The sequence below is a fragment of the Suricata suricatta genome, chromosome X, assembly GCF_006229205.1.
Source record: "Suricata suricatta isolate VVHF042 chromosome X, meerkat_22Aug2017_6uvM2_HiC, whole genome shotgun sequence".
Taxonomy (NCBI): domain Eukaryota; kingdom Metazoa; phylum Chordata; class Mammalia; order Carnivora; family Herpestidae; genus Suricata; species Suricata suricatta.
Genome location: NC_043717.1, coordinates 14,452,313 through 14,472,001, shown reverse-complemented (window position 1 = coordinate 14,472,001; position 19,689 = coordinate 14,452,313). Strand labels below are relative to the sequence as shown.

Below are 19,689 nucleotides of genomic sequence, written 5' to 3'. Positions count from 1 at the left end.
AGTGACAAGAAATGGGACAGAAGCCCCTTTTATCGTGAGTGAGATGAAATAACATCAGAGCACTCAGCACAGAGCAGAGACGAGATCCTACGTGCTTTTTTAGCGCGTATTCTCACTGTTTTGCGAAGGTATTTCATGGGTGTATCAGCTGTCATCAGCTGCATAACAAACAAATCCAAAAGTTGGGGCTTAAAACAGCGATCTATGATTTTTCATGATTCTGTGGCTTGGCCAGGAAGCCACTCTGCTGCCTCCACTCCTAAAGTGCTGGCCTCACTCTTAAAAATGAGCTCAGCTGGAGGCACAGGGCTGGAAGGTCCAAGATGGCCTCATACACGTTTGGCAACTGGTCCTGGGTCTTCGTAGTTCACCTCCTTTCTCTGCTTGTGGTTCTAATCCTGGCAGACCAGCTTGGTGGGCAGTGTTGGTCACATCGTAAGCAAATCACATGGTTAGCCCAAATTCGAGGGGGCAGAGAGATAGACTCCAGCTGTGGGTGGGAGAAGTGACAAAGGCACACGTGTAGTGGGAAGGAAGGGATTTGTGGCTATTAAATTATCTACCAGAGAGGCAAGAGCAGAAGTAGGGAACAGGAGACCCCTGCAGTAAATCAGGGAAGAGCTGATGGTGGCCTGAGCCCAAGTGGTGGTGATGAAACTGAGGCAATGTCAGAACCTGGACATAGTTTCCAGGGGGAGCCAACAGCTTACCTCACCAGTTTGTCACAAGAACTCTTGCTGCTCCGTTTCTAGTTCTAGCTGCTTCCCCTCACCCTCTCCCCCTCCCCTTCCCTGTTCTCCTTCCATACACGTTGCCAGCCCCGTCATCTCCCCTCCTCTCTCCACCAACTCATCTGCCCTCACTCCCTGCCAGTCTTCGCTTGTCGCTACCACCCCAGTCAGTGCCTTTTGTTTGTTTGTTTTTCACTTTCTTGCCAGGAATGTTCTAACCGTATTCCAAGTAGGCTCTGTACTTGGTGTGTCGGAAGTCTATCCTTGTAGATTGAACCACTATGTCTCCTATAGCTCAGAGACCCACCATGGCTCTCCAATCCCTATTAAATAAAAATTCAAACTGCTTAGATCACCAATCTAGGTGCTCTGCAAACTTTCTCCAACTCACCCTGAGCCCCATCGCCCACTACCTGATATATGGCCAACTCAACTGAAGTTTCTTAGGGGTTCAGACTCCCATCTCTGTTCCTGCCATTTGCTGTGTTGGAGGTTTCCTTTCCAAACATCTTTCCATGTTTGTGCCATATCTCAAGCTTCTAGGGGTGACCCCACTTATCTTCTGTGAGTTCCTCTACACTTGGATTTGTGTAGTTTTGGGATACTTACCACACTCGCGCCTGTGTTTTCCCTAATTGCACTAGTCGTGTGTGGATCTTACTACCTTTACCATAGTAGAGTTTCTTGAAGGGCAGGGGCCTTGTCTTATTCTTAGTTAATCCCCGGTGGTACCTGATATGCTGTATGACAGACAGGAGTCGCTCAGGGTGTTAAGGGCCAAGTAATGTTGGGTAGAGCTGAAATAGAAAGCTGTGTTGCCACCACAGTGGCCAAGAATTCGGCCCTCAGGTAAGGAAATGACTGCCTCTGGCTCCTTCACGAAAGTCCTAGGAGCCCTTCTCCATCCACTTCAGAAGGCAGTGGATACAGGGACAAATGAAGCCTAGTCTCTGGTGCGGTGAGACCTGGGATCCTCTAACTCAGGGCCTCAGGTCCTAACGTGGAACAAGGGCACCGGGAGGCAGGGTCTGGTAAGAGGCAAACCTGGGACTGTAGTCCTGACTCCAAGTTTGTTTGGTCTCCTCCTAAGCTGGGCCTGTTTGATTTATGGATAAGACGCATAGAGAAGTCACCCTCTCTTCCCTCTTCCTAGATAACCTTTCATAGTAAAAGAAAGTGAAGGGGAAGGTTTTGCAGTTTTATTGGAATTTTATTGGGTAGGGTTGGAATGGCTTCCTTAGTGTCTTCTGGTTCATCTGAGCGTACATGTATTATGCCCCAAAGTTCATAAACCTGAATTTCAACAGACTTAAATGATAGGTTCTCCCTTCCACAATTGATATTTTGTTGGTGTTTAATTCCATTGTTGTCACACGAGTGATCGAATTCCTCCTGGTTTACAAGTCTTTGGTATGAACTGTGCCACTTCAGGATGTTTTAGTGTCATTACTTCATTGATCAAATTCTTTTGTCCCAACCGTGATATTTCCACTTGCTCATGGAAGGGAAAGAAGCTTCTTATGTACAGGGAAAAAACAGAGTAAGAATTAAAATGGCACTCTTTAAACTTCAGGTGTAAAAATGGTGTTATCTGCTTTGGATGTTGTTCTGTACCCCAGTGTGACAGACCCCTGCTCCTCTGTCACGCTGTGCCACCACCCTCCGAGCAGTCTGGGGGCCAGGATCCTGCCAGTCCTGCTTTGTACGTGAAAAAGATGACTCCCTTTTGTGAAAGAAGCAAATAGCCTGCAGAGCAATGGCCTACAATTGACAGAATTTCAAGAGTAAAAAATGCTCCGGATACAAATGGAGTTTAACTTTTAAAATGTGTTTGGGACATCCAACTGTGGTCTGCTTTGGGGGATAGGGTTTCCTTATTTTTTCGTCAGAAAGTATAAAAGTGATGAAGAATCTTTTTTAACTCCTTAGTGTTAATATTATGACATTTTTATGAAGCTCTTTGAGTGCTTGTGTGGAATGCATGAGAAGGGGGGCTTGTACCGTTATTTCTCATTTTTTTTTTATAAGAGTAAGAATCGGGCGGTTCTGTGCCGGCAGGTATCGCAGAGGATTTGAGCTCCAGCCATCCCTGTATTCAGGAATTAACCTGGCAATTTTGCTGGTAGTTGCGGGACAGCAGTTTGAAACTTCCATGGAACTAAGGAAAATAGGTAAAGTTATTCTTTTATTTTTTTTAATGTTTTTATTATTGAGAGACAGAGATAGAGCATAAGCGTGGGAGGGGCAGAGAGAGGGGCAGACACAGAATCCGAAGCAGGCTCCAGGCTCTGAACTGTCAGCACAGAACCCGACGCTGGGCTTGAACTCACACACCATGAAATCATGACCTGAGATGAAGTTAGACACTTAACTGACTGAGCCACCCAGGCGCCTTGTAAGTGAAGTTATTTTTGATCACAGATGTTGATGTGCTTTGGTAACACAAATTCAGCGTTAAAAATTATCTTCAAATAACTAGCGTTTTGGTTCAAAAGGAACAGTTACTCTCGGATAGCATGCCTGAGATGGTAGCCAAGATAAAATGCATGCTCTTTCCTCTATCTAAAGGTGTGCATAATATGATAGAAACTGGAAATGTTTTTCCTAACTTCATCTAAATTTCTAATTCTTAAGGTGTCCAGCTGAACAGTTTGTTGGGAAGAAAAGGGAGCTTGGAGAAAATGAACAGTTACTGGGACGTGGGTCACTTCTTCGTTGTCAGCATGTTGGCCAGCAATGTCGGCAAGGCCGTCCAGGCAGCGGAGAGGCTATTCAGACTGAAACCTCCTGTCTGGTGAGTCCTGTCTGGTGGGGCCATCGCTTCTCTCAGTATCTGATCTTGTTCTCAGGGCTTTTCTCCAGGGAAGCGTGAGATAAATGCACAAGACAGTTGTCTTATCCTGGGGCCCAGGGCTGCTCGTCCACCCGTCCGCTTCCACCCCAGGTTGGAGCGGCACTTGTAGGTGCCACGGTGCGCTAGCTCGCCAGGTCCAGGTGCGCTGTCCCCGGCTTTGAGTGCGCCTCCGTCGCAGGTCCTTCTCCTGAGGGAGGGAGAGAAAAACAGGGCAGGAGGGAGACACAGAGAGTGAAGACAGCACACGGTTTCCGATCAAGCCTCTCTCTCCTTTATTCTTCCTCCTCTATTAAGAAAATAATTCCTCTTATATAGAATTTTGGGGCGGGGAACTGACCCAGATCGGTTACCAGGTAAACAGAGTCACATGAATATTAGAGAAAAGGAAAAACCGAAACTGCAAACTCCAGACACAGCTTCAAAGGGAAGCACGCAGAGTTGCGTCTGCAACGTTGGAGAGGGGAAGCTTAGCTGCATTCCCGAATGTGGTTTTGATCTTTTGTGCACCTTGGCCAAATCCACGTCTGGCACAGCAAGACAGTAGCCAAAAATTATTTTGACCAGGAAATGGCAATCTCCAGCCTCCAGATGCAAATCTTGTTTACTGGTTCACTCCTCGGAGAGTGATAATCCTTTCCTGAGGCAGCCAGAAAACTTGGCGGCTCCCGACAGACAGTCACAATGGCTATGCTTCCCCTCCTGACTTCTTCAGTACAGCAAAGTTAGGGCAGCAAGAACAGCTCTAAAGGCTCACTTGGTTTTGTGTGACGGGAGGAAGGACAGACAGGCACATACATGCACAGAATATATCTCTACACACTCTCTCCAAGAGGACACTCTCAATCTTACTAATTTCTTTGGGTCGTCATCTCGGTCTCCAGGAACAAAACCTAGTTGTGAGAAAGCAGGTAGTAAAGCTAAAAGCATGCCCAGAAAGTGATAAGTATCACACATGAAAAGTGGAAGTAAATGACCAAGATACGGTCAAGAAGATGGTGGCACAGCAGTGGCCCTAGCTTAGCCCATCATGTAACCATGACAACGGCAAGAGAGACCGCTGGGAGGCGTGGACGTGTGCTCGTGCTTTATCGGTTTATGGTAGAATCAGAAAAGCCAGTCGCAGGGTATACTTTCCTCTCTCAGTGGTTCTCAAACTTCAGTGTGTATCAGAATCAGCTCTGTTGTTTACAACACAGACAGCTGGGACAGACAGCCCTTAGGATAGCTGGTTCCAAAGGTCTAGGGTGGGGCCTGAGAATTTGCATTTGCAATTGAGTCTGATACTGCTGGTCTGAGAACCACTGTTCTGTGTGGTCTTTTAGTTAATCTGTGTTTCATATGTGACTCAGAGCAACGTCTGTGAGAGAGGGGCAGTAGCTAACTTGCCAATAGACATGAAACTCCATTAGAATCACCATTATGTCAGGCCCCTGGGCGGCTCAGCTGGTTAATCGTCCTACTTTGGCTCAGGTCATGATCTCATGGTCCGTGAGTTCGAGCCCTGCGTTGGGCTCTGTATGGACAGCTCAGTGCCTGGAGCCTGTTTCAGATTCTGTGTTTGTCTCTCTTTCTCTCTCTGCTCCTCTCCTGCTCAAGCTCTGTCTCTCTCTGTCTCTCAAAAATAAATGTTAAAAAAAAAAAAAGAATTGTCATTGTCATTGACTCCTGTGGTCTCAAAATAGATTGCTCGTTAGATATTTGTGTAATTAACGTGTATGATGGATTTTCCCGTAAAATATCAACAGCGGCGATCTCAGGGAAGAAGCCTTATAAGAAGTTTTTAATCTTTTGTTTTTCTTTTAACTTCTCTCTTTCCCTGATTTGTCTAAAATGCGTTTGGATTACACACATAATTTAAAATTTTTTACTTTTAATTGTCCATGTTCATCTGCCTCGTTATTTCCCCGCTCACTGGGCCAATCTGGACTCCCAGGGGTCGGAATCTCTTCAGATATGTTTAGTTAGGCCTTATTTCTTCCCAATCTGAAGGAACTAAATTTGATCCCCAAACTGTCTCACCCTCTTGAAATTTTTCTCAGGCTGAGCCGGTAGATAGTAAGGTGGAGTCTCCAGCCTTCCTGGAGTGGCTGTTGTTTCCAGAATTCTATTTTTAAGGCGCTTTGCTGCACCCCAGCTAGACAGAGCTGACTCCAGGGAGGCAACAGCCACGCCTCGAACACATTCTAATTACATTAGCACCTACACCAACTTAGGGTGTTGCGACCTGATTTTGTAGGTCTGACACCACCCTGAGGTTCATGATTCACTAGAAAAACTCACAGAACTCAGAAAAGCTGTTGTACTCATGGCTAAGGTTTATTATAAAACTATACAGATAGAAATCAGCAAAGGCTGAAGTCACATAGGATAGACAGAGTCCAGGAGAGAGGAGATCCAAGCTTCTGGTTGTCCTTGCCCGGTGGAGTGGCCTGGACAGTGCTTCTAGCAACAATGCATGGCGACACACACCGAGTACTGACAGCCAGGGAAGCTCACCAGGTCTTGGTATCCAGGGTCTTATGGAGGGTGTCAGTCATGTAGGCATGCCACACCCCATGTAGTTGACCTTAGTCACTGAGTCCCCAGCTTCTGTAGAGATGGCACTGGTACAGCATGGCCCAAGGCCCCAGGTCACCAAAAACAGTCTTATCAGGCTGGATGTCCCAAGGGCTTAGAGGTGATGTCACAGAAGCCAGCCCAGGGCCAGAGCTTTGTTTGGAGGACCCAGGCCTACAAAATTGGTCCTTCACTGTATCGTAGCCACGCAAGTCAGTCTGAGTCTAGCCGATGTGCTTCACGGAACAGCACCAGACTTTGTCCTCAGAGAGCAAAATAATACCGCAGGGCTTTCAGCTGCCCCATCCCCGCTCACTGCCAGTGAACTTGAATTAGCCTGAAGACCGTAAAGAGGTGGGGAGATCACAGAGCTGATAACTTCAAAATCTACCTGGTCAGATCTAATAAAAAAAATACGATGAGTTTCACATTTGTGACCGTCTGGGCCCGAGGAGGAGAAGAGAGGGATAGGAGGAGGCTGGCGTGTTACATGGGGGACCCTTGTGACAGTGAATATGTTTTCTATCTTAACTGTACCTGTGTTGATATTCTGCTTGTGATCTTGTTCTCGAATTTTATAAGCCGTCATCGTTGGCATTAACCAGGCCAAGGCTATGTGGGAACTTCTGTATTATTTCTTACAACTGTACATAAATCTACAATTACCTGAAAATAAAAAGGTTAATTTAAAAAAGACTGTGGGTTTGAAATTTTGTCATTTTGCAGTTGCTTTGAATTTCAAGCTACATGCTTTTGTTATTAAGACAGTTGTTAGCAAACGCTTGCCAGTGTTTACACTTTGAATACCATTAGCCCAGGGGTGCCTGGGTGGCTCAGTCGTTAAGCCTCAGGCTTTGGCTCAGGTCAGGATCTCACGGTTCTGGGATCTCACGGTTTGTGGGTTCAAGCCCTGCGGGCTCTGTGCTGACAGCTAGCTCAGAGCACTGGAGCCTGCTTCGGATTCTGTATCTCGCTCACTCTCTGACCCTCTCCTGCTCGCGCTGTCTCTCTCTGTCTCTTAAAAATAAATAAAGAACATTAAAAAAAAACTATGAATACCATTAGCCCAAAGTTGGTAAAAAGCCATATCATATGACTTTGCTGGACAAACTTATTTTGCCCGCTGCTTGGGCTTCTTTTAATGAAGTGGGTGGCTGCCAAATGATTAAGAAGCACTCAGTATACACTATGAATTTAAGTAAATTAACCTTTTGGGAAACCTCTTTCTTTTTTTTAGTTTTTTTTAAAATACTTTTTATTTATTTTTTTTTTTGAGAGACAGAGAGCGACAGCGCGAGCAGGGGAGGGTCAGAGAGAGGGGGAGATACAGAATCTGAAGCAGGCTCCAGGCTCTGAGCTAGCTGTCAGCACAGAGCCCGACGCGGGGCTCGAACCCACGAACTGTGAGATCATGACCTGAGCCAAAGCCGGATGCTTAACTGACTGAGCCAGCCAGGCACCCTTGGGAAACCTTTTTTGAAGGGAGTAGAATTGAATTCCATTCTTGAAGGTTCTAATTTATTGGTGCTTGTGATTTTTCCAGGTACCTCCGATCGTTAGTTCAGAACTTGTTGTTAATTCAGCACTTCAGGAAACCCATTATTGAACATCCACCCAGGCAAGAACGCCTTAACTTCTGGTTAGATATAATATTTGAGGCAACAAATGAAGTTACCAATGGACTCAGATTTCCAGTAAGTCATGCTAAATCCATTTCTCTCAGATTGAGCCAAAGAAACAGGGGATTGGTGCTCTCTAATTATTGAATGCTCTGAAAGGTAGAAAACCTTCGAGTAACTGAAAATGTTAAGACATCTGTCCGTCTTTGGTAGAACCAGCCGGGGATAGATCAGCTCACTAGAAAAAGTGGGCTCTGCCCTTTAAAATAGTGGTTCTCAACTGAGGATCATTTTGTCTCCCAGGGGACATTTGGCACTATCTGGGGACATCTTTGGTTGTCACAACTGCGAGGCAGGTGTTGCTACTGGCACCTAGGGGGGGTGAAGGCCAGGGATGCCTCCAGACATCCCACTGTGCATAGGACAGCCCCTTCGCCAACACAGAATTGTCTACCCCAAGTCTCAGCGGTGCCGAGGTGCAGAAACCCTCTTCTAAATGAGTCCAAAACTAAGAGTGAAAATTTAGAATTTGATGCTATTTCCCCTTAAGCTTTGGTCTGCCTCCAGTGCCACTAATTAAGGTTTAAAATGTTACTGGAAAGCAGAATGGCTATTAACTTTTCATGAAGTTTCTGTTTCAATGTTATGACCGTCTTATAAGGAGTCGTATATAAGATAGGTAAGCATCCTAGATATTGAACTTTACATGACTGTATTTCGTATTTATGCCATGAGGTTTTGTGAACATGCCATGTTAAGGAATTTCATTAAACTGCTAATAGAGATTAAGTTGTTTGAAATGATTATGATAATGATGTTCTTGGGCAATAAGTTTTAAAATCTTATTTTAATTATGAAATATTTCCAACCTATTGAAAGGTACAAAAAAATAACAGAAAAAGACACTTACGTAGTCTCTACCCAGATTTAGCGATCTTAATTAAGTTGCTTTATTTGCTTTGGAAATCCTTTCTCTCTCCCCTCTCCCCACTCCCTCTCTCCTTTCTCCCCATCTCCGCCCTCTCCTTCCCTCCCTCTCCCCCAGCAATAAAACATTACTAATGGAATGTCACCTCACTTTTCATCCCCTTGGGCTGTTCATGGACTTGGGCACCTACCTGCAGATCATCCAGTTTGCTTCATTTCTCTCAAAAACTGTAGCCTCTTGGTTTCTGCTCTGCCACCTTCTTGGGCAGACCTTTCTTGGCCACTCTGTCTAAAGTGTCCCCCACCTTTCTTCTGTCGCACTTGCTTCAGAGCTGTGTAGGTGACCATATTCCATGTCCCTACGTGTTTGTTTCTTATGTGCCCCTTCAGAGCATAGACTCTTCCCCCAACGTCAGGAGGGGACTACTGTCGTGATCATGGTATTCCCAGGGCCCTAGAGCAGTATTGACACACAGTGGGTCTTCAAGTGTTTGTGGAGGACGGACGGCGCTTCCCACTTGCTCACTGGCCAGAGTGACCCGTCTGGGACATTCCTGTGCGTCACGGCGGTCTGTTCCTGCAGGTGCTGCTGATAGAACCGACCAAAGCCTACCAGCCTTCGTATGTCTCTGTAAACAGTGAAGCTGAGGAGAAGACGGTTTCCCTGTGGCATGTCTCACCCACAGAAATGGTAAGAAGAAACCCCTACGCAGCCGTCTCCTGCTTCTGTGCTTTTTAATCTGAAACTAGGAGAGCCCTTGCAAGACTAGCCCCTGTGCCTAACTGGTAAGATGTGGGAGTGCGAGAGGGAATCATCACAGATGGGAGAGGGGACGCTGGCTTTTCCATGGCGAATGTATTTCTGTGTTTGTACATGCGTGTGAGTACGAATGTGTGTATATTTATGTGAATGAATACGGGCTTATTGAACAAAGAAGTCACACCATGAGGAAGCAGATAAGGAGTGATGGGAAAATCCCTCCAAATCCCCCAGACCTTGTCCCCATTCCCATCCCCAGTGACCTGGTGGATAGGCATCTGTACCATTCTCTGAACTGCCTTATGTATGTGTAAGTGTGAGTATTATATGTGCATATATTTTTTGTTTTAATTTTTTTGATGTTTTTATTTTTGAAACAAAGCATGAGCTAGGGAAGGACAGAGAGGGAGAAGGACAGAGAGAGAGGGAGACAGGAACTGAAACGGGCTCTGTGCTGACAGCAGAGAGCCCAATGTGAGGCTCGAACTCACAAGCCGTGAGAGCATGACGTGTGCCAAAGTCAGAAGCTTAGCCAACTGAGCCACTTAGGCATCCCTCTACGTGCATACGTTGTGTGTGTGTAGGAGTATTTTCATTAAAGTGAGATCATACAGCATATATTTATTATTTTGCAACTTATTCTTTTTTAACTGATTCATACATCATAGACAGTATTTCCACAGAGCACACATTGATCCCTGATGTTGTTAAATGTAATATTTCCCATATTCCCATATCACGGGGGTCCATTCTGAGCACACATGAGCCATAAACTGCTTTCCTGCTCTCCCACAGCGCACGTTTCGGCCTCACCTGTGCATGGTAACTGGTGGTAGCCAGTCGGCACACATCTGGGCGGTTTCAGCCTACACACTCCTGTAGATGGTTCCAGAAACGGACCTACTGGATTTAAAGACCATATGTTTAAATTTCTTTATTTTTTTTTCTGTTTATTTATTTATTTATTTATTTTTAATATGTTTAAATTTCGAGAGCCCCTGGCATATTTGCCCCATTTTAATTTACATTCACACCAGTGATACAGGAGAGGGAATATTTCACTTGCCACTAAAGAGATCACAGAAATCCTGGGCCAGGCCTGATGTTGTGATAGTAGCCATGTTGTCGTCTCTGTGCATCTAACGTACTTCTTCAGCTCTTTTCTTGAATGAAGTATTTTAGTCCTGAAAATATCTAGCACCTTTGACAATTGCACTCATTATGTGGGTCTGTTCACCATGTATAGGTTTTCATGGAGTGTGGGGAGATGTCTGCCATTAACTAGGCAGAAAGCGATTTTTCTCCTGGAAATAAGAGCTTGAGCGATTAGGTCTTTGTCAGGTAAAAAGAAACAGTGTCCTCAAAACTGAAATGCAGCATGGAAGAGTAAGCGGAGGCTCAAAATCGTCTCAGGAATTCCTTACCAGAAATGGACATGACCCAGCACCTCCCCAGGGCTCCACGGGTGTACAGTCAGCCCTTGCGGGAGGAGACGTTGCACACGTGCTGCACATCTTGGCACCCGCGGTGAACAGCCTGGCGTGTGTGCTCCACAGTTTAAGAGTGATTCTCGTGTGTCCTTACCCCCCACTCCCGTCACACACACACGAAACTAAAACCAAGGGACACAGAGACACCTTGGGGGTTGTTGGACGTTGGCCATTACCTTGAGCATGGTGATGGTACCATGAGTGTTTGAGTATGTTCAAACTCATCAAATTATGCACATCGAATATGTGTACTTTGTCTATTATTATACCTCAATGAAGATGTATATATATAAAAAAAGAAACAGACACAAAATCTCAAGTTGCCTTAGTACCCTTGACAGGCTGTAGCAGCACAGCGTGGGCTGGGGGTCTGAAGAACATTCACTTCTCCTAGTTCTGAGGGCTGGGAGTCCGAGGCCAGGGTGCCCATGTGGTCCGGTTCTGGGGAAGGCCCTCTTCTTGGTGTGTCCTCAGATGGTGAAGAAGTGTGTCCCTGTGTGTCCTTAAATAGCAGTACTCCTCCCATCATGAAGGCTCCACCCTCATGACCTCCCCGAGGTCCCACCTCCTAGTGCCGTTGTTGCTGCGGCTTAGGCTTCCACCGCTGCTTTGCAGAAAGATACACATTCAGTCCAGCACACAAGTGTGAGCCAGTAGCTTGTCTAAGATTTAACAGCGTAGCAACCTTCTCATCCGTCAGAATCCGTAGCCATCAGGGGACCTGAGCTGCCCTGATGTGCTTGCGGTTGTTGGTTTCTTTGTTTTGCTCCACTGTGTGTAGTAATTTAAATATTTCATTGCCATAATAAATCCACACCTGGTGTTCAAACAGCTAGATGTCCTTTGAAGAATGCAGATGTTTTCTATTAAATTTGTCTCTTGGGCTTTTAACCTTTTCTTGAAGTATAACATATGCACGGAAAAGTGCATCAGTCGTAAATGTGCAGTTTGATGGATTTTTTGCCAAGTGCACACACCTAGGTAGCCAGAGTGGCTGAGGAAGAGAACCTGAGCAGCCCCACCTCAGCCCCAAAGCCCAGCTTATGCCCACTCTGTGCCCCGCTCCTGTTTGCACCCCCATGAAGCACCCTGCTTTCGATGTCGGAGTTCTTGTTCTAGAGACAAGCCTTGCTTATTTGCTTCATGTCATTGACACTGATGCGATACTAGAGGGTTTTCAAAATTCTGATCTGTGACCTCACTGTTCCATCGCTGTACGTAAAAAAACACCTCCTATTCTGACAGGTACTTGGAGTAAAAAAAACAAAACAAAAACCCCGTGCTATTCAAGTGACTCCTCAGACTTTGAGAGTCAAATGTTTTTGGCCCCTTGGAATTCTACACATTTTGCCCATTTTATTTGGATCCTATAATCGTTGCTGACCCTTAATGGAAATTTCCAGGGGTACATATACTGCCTCCCTAGTTGTAAATGTTTTACTTTGTATATAGTCCATAACAAGAAATGGAAAAGAACTATATAAGCAGCAAATGCCAGTTTTCTCTGACTGATGAAATGTTTTGCACAAGTGCTTGCAGTTGTCAGAACAAACGTCTGAGGGAAATATAAATTGCCTTTTTGTCTTTGAGAGGAAGCTTTTGCTTTTGCTTCCATTTGCATTTTTGAAACCCTGCCGATTGGAAAAGCCAGCAGATTCGCCTGGAGTCAGGGTGACATTTCTCCACGGGGTTGCACTTCGTCCTGGTGGGCTGTGCCCAGTGGCGGGAGATCACAGGGTGTGCAGTGAGCTGTGAGCGACATTCAGTTCTGGGTCATTAGCCAAGAATTCGGAAAGTTCTGCTGGCAAATGTTTCACAAGGAGCTCTCCAGGGGACACGGGAGTGGAGGGCTGAGTTGTGGTGCTTGGTGGCTTCTGTGGTGTAACTACTCCAACTGTGGCCACTTTCAGCAACATCCAAGGAGTCCACAGATGTGGGGTTGGGAGGAGCACAGGTGGCCTTCCCAGGCCAGCAGTGGTGGCACCCAGTGGGACTGTGCAAGTAGGCTGCCCAGAGGGGGGACAAATGCAGCATTGCGCCCCTCCCCCAAAAGTTCTCATGCCCCAGAGTCACCACCAGGCACTTAGTAGGGCTGCTTGTTGGGGAAAGGTCTGTCGTTGTCGTCATCATCGTCATGGCCACCTAGCCACAGGATCGACACATCAAAAGTCCATAAAACTGTTGCAGGTGTCCAAGGTTCCTCCTCCAGAGATCTGCATTCTGGGACCAGGAGGGCAGGTGCTGAGGCGCCCAGGGTGGGGGGAACCCAGAGACCACCCACCTCTGGCTGCCTGGCCCGTTTCTCCATAGCCCACCCTGGCTCTTGCTCCCAGGATACTCTTACTGGGAGCTTCTGACCCTGACATGGAAAGCTCTAGTCTCGAGTCCATTTCCTCATGATTTAGATGTGGTAAAATACCCTCTCAGGAAGGCCAAGGACGCTGCTGAGTGGTAAGACCGGGATGAGAGGAAACCTCCCCTATGTTCGTGATGGAGTGAGCGCTCTGTGCCTGGTGACCCACCAGGACATTGGGTTAGAGACCGTGCAGCCCCCTGACTTCCACCACCAGGTGCTTCATGAGAAACCCTGCTTGGCACATACAAGAGAGTGCAGGCCTCACGATTTCATTTACATCACGTTCTAGAACAGGCAAAACTCCCCGTGGTGGCAGGACTTGCTGTTTCCACCCTTGGATGACTGGGGGTATGGTGGTTAGGAGGGAAATTTCTGGGCTGTTGCTCATGTTCTGTTTCTTGATTGATTTTTAGAGCGTGAGGGAGTGCACTGTGTGGGGGAGGAGCTGAGGGGAGGGGAGAGAGAGAGAGAGAGAGAGAGAGAGAGAGAGAGAGAGAGAGAGAGAGAGAGAGGGAGAGAGAGAGGGAGAGAGAGAGAGAAGCCTACGGTAGGCTTCACACAGCACGGAGCCTGACTGCAGGGGCAATCCCGTGATCCTGGGATCATGACCTGAGCTGAAATCAATAGTCAGATGCTCAACCGATCGAGCCACCCAGTGCCCCCTGCCTCTTGATTTAGATGCTGGTTACAGCAAGGACTCATTTTGTGAAAATGGACTGTGAGGATCACCGTGCCCTTTTCTGAATGGATGGTGTATTTCCATTCAGAAGCTTCAGAATCGTTTTAAAGCCCCAGTACTGGCCCCAACCACTACTGGATCCCATGGCTTTCCAGATCAAAACTCACACTCTCTTACTGAGTGTCAAGCCCCTATGTCGTCCTGCCCTCTCCTTGTCCTGTGAGCCGGCCCCACAGGGGTCACGCATGTACTTTCTGTACTTTCATCATCCTTAGTCCATGTAACTCCTCCTTCCAGTGATCCCCATTCTAACTTCCCCGAGGCCACTGTCTCCACCCTCCCACCCCTTTCACTGAACACAGGTTACCTTCTTGCCTGTACCATGGCCACTGGATTTCCCATTGCTCATTGGTGAGTTTTTGAGAATGTCTCCCCAAGTGCTGGGCTTTTATATCCGTAGTGTCTACAAAGTGGGTGTCCCCCAAATGCCTTTAGGATATAAAGGGAAAGAGAGCAGCGGGCGTTGTTTACTTCTTAACCAGCAAATCTTCCTCCCAAATCACGAAGCTCCATAAAGCTACCCTAGAGTAACCTTACCCTCTGGGAAAGCTTTGAAAACTCCTGTGGCTGAACTTTTGTTTTTTTTAATGTTTGTTTATGTTTGAAATAAAACCATCCGGAGAGGGGTGGAGAGAGAGGGGGACAGAGGCTCTGAAGCTGGCTGTGTGTGGACAGCAGCAAGCCCGATGTGGGGCTTGAACTCACGAACCGTGAGATAACGACCAGAGCTGAAGTCAGACAGACACTCAGCTAACTGAGCCACCTGGGCACCCCTGTGGCTGAGCTTTTTATGCACATGCAGCCTCTTTCAGGCATAGGTGGGGTGGACAAGGCTCTCTTGGATCTTTCCTGGTTGGTTCATATTTCTGCACCCAAATCCAAAGGCAGGCTCCTGCTCTCCACAGCTGCCTTCTTCCAGTGACTTTGAATGGAGGTTCTCTGAAATACGCTCAGTCTCTCTCCATGGTCGGGTCCAGTGTGCTGGGTTCCTGTTAGCGTATGCTTTCATCTTTCCCAGCGCTCAGTGGTTCCCGTCTTCTACAGAGTAGAAGCTGAGGTCCTGATGCCGGCCTCCTAGGCCCCGCGTGGATCTTCCTCGTGAGCTCTTCAGCCTCCTCACCTGCGCCCCTACCTCCCTCACTCTAGGCACACTCCGTTCTTGGCTACTCCCCAAACATGCCAGTTCATGCTGCCTGAGGACCTTTGTGCTTGCTGTGCCCTGTGCCTGGGACTATTCTTTCCCTCCAAATATCCACATGGTTCAGTCCTTCACCTGCTTTAGCCTTCTGCTCAGACGGCATCAGAGACACCGTCCCGGAACGTCCAGTTTAACATCATGACTCCTACCCCACCGTGACGTTCTTCCCAGCTCTATTTGGCATTGTGGTGCTTTTTGTCCTGTCATGCTGTTAAGTTACTACTTAGTTTATTGTTGTTCTCTCCTCACTTAAATGTAAGCCCCATGAGGGCAGGGGCTTTGTTCTCTGTGATGTCCACCGTGCTTGCCCAGCACATAGTAGGTGCTTAATCAACACATGTGACTGGATCTTCTCCCATTGAGGGCCATCCTTCCAGTCATTCCTGTTGTTGTTTCTCCAGGATGTCAGGAAACTTGTCACTCTGCTGCTCATGGATATTCTCCTAAGCCGGACGCTCAGTCACGGGGCTCTCACACTTCTCTTAGGGGCTTAGCTGGCTATTTATGACATTGTTCAGGCCACCCAAACGTATTTTATTTTAAATGATTGTCTGTTATTGTGATGTATTGGTATTGTAGCCGATGGCTCTTCTGAAAAGGATTTCAGATATTTCTTCTGAGGCTTAGCTTTGTGCAAAGTTTATTAAGTGCAGGGAATGGAGGTGGAGGGAGGGAACAATTATTTTAAAAAATCTATCGTGTACAGATTGGAATCCTAGTTAGGCTTTGTGTTAGTTATTATAAGCTCTCTGCTGAAACAGCCCCGAAATTTCAGTGTCTTAACATGATAAAGGCTTATCTGTGCCTTGTGTCACATCTAGGTTGGCAGATTTCCTATAGAGGGTGGCTGGGGAGGTTTTAAGGAGCCTGGCCTGCGGGAGGTGCCCATCATTCCTCCTTACACCCCATTGGTCAGACCTCCATCATGTGGCCCCTCGTGGCTGCAGGGGAGGCTGGGATATGTATTCCAGCTGTGTGCCCAGGGAGCAAAAGAAAGATTGGAGAACACTGATTGGAGTCTGCCACAGTCTTGCTTCTGCAAGCATTTTCACAGGGCACTTGACTGAGCTGGGCTGTTCCCAAGCTCATTTTCAAGTTTTCCTGGTGTGTCGACAGATGATGAAAGTTCTTTCAGTGCATACTTACTCTGTGCTTATACTGTCTCAAGTTTAGATCATTGGGGGTGCCTGGGTGGCTGTCGGTTAAGCGTCCAACTTCGGCTCAGGTCATGATCTCACAACTCGTGAGTTCGAGACCCACGTCCGGCTCTGTGTTGACAGCATGGATCCTGGAGCCGGCTTCAGATTCTGTGTCTCCCTCTCTGTGCCCCTCCCCTGCTTGTGCTCTCTTTCTCTCTCTCAAAAATAAATAAACATTAAAAATATTAGATCTTCTGCTCTAAACTGGATTAGAGATGCAAATGAATTTTTAAGACACCTTAGAAAGTGTTTCAAGTCTTCCCAAGTTATATAAAATATATGGCTCTAACTTGTAAATCTCTATTGAAAGTAAAATAGCAGAAGTGACCAGAAAATGAAACCCAAAATTTCTTTGCATGGAAAAAATCAAACTCTACTGACTTTTGTCTTTAAAACCTACAGAAAGAAACTCATGAATGGAATTTTACAGCTTCTTCCATTAGGGGAATAAGGTAAGAATGAACATAAGGGAAAATGCAATTACTGTTTTAATACAAGTAATAATGACAGCATTTTGTTAGTTTAACATTTCCACTTATCTACAATATGTGATATTCTCATTTTTAACAGAATCCAAAATAGACTATTATCTCTTTTGTAACCCTGCCTGCACTTGTTCCAGTGTTGCTAGTGAGGGATTCTTAGCTCATTGTAACAGAGTAGCTCTTTTTATTTTTTTGGTGTCCATAAACTACAACTCTCTTGTGTCGAACTTTTCCTAAAAAATGAAGTTATATCTTTAGAAAGAGACAGTGGTTCTTCTTTAAGTCATTGATGTTCAGATTCTCAGGAAAACCCAGAAACCTAGAAAGGAATTATATTAGCAAAAGGTCTTACTCGGTAATGACACTTGGCTGCGGTCTCCTAGCAGAGTCACGGAGCCAGGGCATTGTTACTCTCAGCTGGGGGAGAGGTGGTGGAGTCCAAGGAGGGGTGTGGTGCTTGCGCTTTGGACCAGACCCTGTGGCTGCACTCTGAGCCTCACCCTGCCAGCCCAACCAAGGGTAGGACCTGCTCCAAAACAGATGTGAATTCTGATCCCTCTTTCACTATTGGACCTTGGCAAAGTCCCTTAACCTGTCTAGGACTCTGTTTCTTCATAGTTTCCATTAAGTGAAGGGGTCAGTGTATAACTGCATGTCTTTTCTCTGATTGTAAGACCACAGGCCACTGAATGAGCCCCCTGTTACCTCCGGATATGGTATGATCCTATCCCAGATATATCACTGTTTAGATGAGAATGTTTTTGGCACTTGAAAGGGAGGGGACATAATTTAAGAACAGGTAGTGTATTTGGGTAATGCTGCTCCAAAAATAAAATTCAGAAAGTGTTGAACATTTTGAAATGCTTAGTTCTCCAGAAACTAAGTGGTAAGAGAACATATACTTTAGAACCTTTTGTTTGTGCCTTCTCGTGGAGGTCTCTTTTGCTGCCATTCAGTCATCGACGAGGATGTGCAAAGGGCCTGGGGTGACAATCAGACTCCGGAACCAAGGTGATCTAAAGAACATGTGTTGAATGTTCCCAGTGCTACCCAACTAACTGTGGTAGTTCCTTTACAAATTGGTTTCCAAAACTTATGTATAACCTAGTCTTAATTATTTTTAAATCTCCCTGTATGCTTGCTGTTTCAGCTCAGTATTTGTCACGTAATCCCTGAACACAAGAAGAATGGCTAAAGAAGCTGTGGATCTCAGGAAGAGATAACTTAGGGCAAGATAAAGTGGCATCATTTGAAGAGAATTTAGGCTTTTCCATAGTGCCACCTGGCAAAATGAAGGCCATTGTGTAGACTTTGGCCCAGTGTAGGTATAAAACTTTCTAGAAGTGAAATCCATCAGGAGATGGAGTGTGGGGGTTTTCTGTCACTGGGTATGTCCAGGAAAGCTGGATATCGACTACGGCGCTGTGGAGTCCAATCTCAACCTTAGATGGAAATAGACCAGTAACAGCACCTTTCTTAAGCTAAGATGCCCTGTTTATTTCTACTTCCCTTGTGTGGCCACACATGCTGTGTCCTGAAGTTTTTCATGTCTAGACATTCCTTTGGTAACATAATACGTTATTTCACAAATAAGCTTCCTGTCTTTTGTGTGAAATTATAAACTTTTGAGGCCAGAGATCACACGTATTTCCCTCTCTTGCTGCTCTGTGCCCTGCCTAGCCCTGCATGTATAGTAAGTTCTCAAGAATGCAAAGCAAACAGGCAGGACAAATGTCCCTGCTATTTAAATTTCATAGTGAAATAGAGGTCAAATTTCGGGGTATCTGTTAAAACATCAATGAATCTTGCAAATTTGCAAAATGGAAGAAAACCTGTGACTAGAGTTTTCTGAAAAATTTAAAAGGGGTATCATAGCTTACATGTAATAAGCATTTTTATGTTTTTCCAATTTTACAGCATATCCAAGTTTGATGAACGGTGTTGTTTTCTTTATGTCCATGATAATTCTGATGACTTTCAAATCTACTTCTCCACTGAAGAACAGTGTAGTAGGTGAGTTACAGCTGATTCAGGTGTTGGCAAAGTAATCATGGCAATTCACTTTTTTGGGGGGAGGTGGGAGAACGTGTGAGCAGGGGTGGGGCAGAGAGAGAGAGGCAAAGAGAGAATCTTAAGCAGGCTGCACACCCAGCAGAGAGCCCGATGTGGGGCTCAATCTCACGACTGAGATCATGACCTGAGCCAAAATCAAGAATCAGATGCTTAACCGAGCCACCCAGGCACCCCATATGTATGCAAATCAGTTTTAAAGGGTCTTTGCTGTGAAAAATATTTGCCTTTCCTGAAATTTCACTTTTAAAAAAGTTACTTTTACAGCTTCATTGAGGTTTGAATCACATACCATGCAATCCACCCATTGAAAGTGTACAGTTTAGTCTTTTTTTAAAGTATATTCCCAGTTTTGCAACCATCACCACATTCTAATTTTAGAATTTTTTCATGACCCCCAAAAGAATCCCGGTGTCCGTTAACAGTTACTCTGCATTTTCCCTCCCCGTAACCCTCCCAGCCCCCGCCTTATGCAAAAACGAATCTACTTTCCGTCTATCTGGATTTGCCTTTTCTTGACATTTCCTATAAATGTAATCATATAATATGTGGTCTTTTGTGTCTAACCTTTTTTACTTATTAAAATGTTCCCAAGGTTCATCTGTGTTGTAGCTTGTACGGATACTTCATTCTTTTTGTGGCTGATCAGTGTTCCATTGTATGCATATATTTGATTTATGTATTCATTTGGAAGGTGTTTGGGCT

The 19,689-nt window shown here is 45.8% G+C and overlaps 1 protein-coding gene across 1 annotated transcript in view; it reads left to right on the top strand.

Annotated features, from left to right (window-relative positions):
• MAP3K15 (mitogen-activated protein kinase kinase kinase 15) overlaps positions 1–19,689 on the top strand; it is a gene marked incomplete at its 5' end in the record, with an annotated part of 123,320 nt that overhangs the window by 69,018 nt on the left and 34,613 nt on the right. The window contains 6 exons of the mRNA XM_029929621.1: positions 2,790–2,902; positions 3,366–3,525; positions 7,685–7,835; positions 9,271–9,378; positions 16,832–16,881; positions 18,832–18,927. Coding sequence (XP_029785481.1) covers positions 2,790–2,902; positions 3,366–3,525; positions 7,685–7,835; positions 9,271–9,378; positions 16,832–16,881; positions 18,832–18,927 — 678 coding nt within the window. The remainder of the gene's footprint in view (positions 1–2,789; positions 2,903–3,365; positions 3,526–7,684; positions 7,836–9,270; positions 9,379–16,831; positions 16,882–18,831; positions 18,928–19,689) is intronic.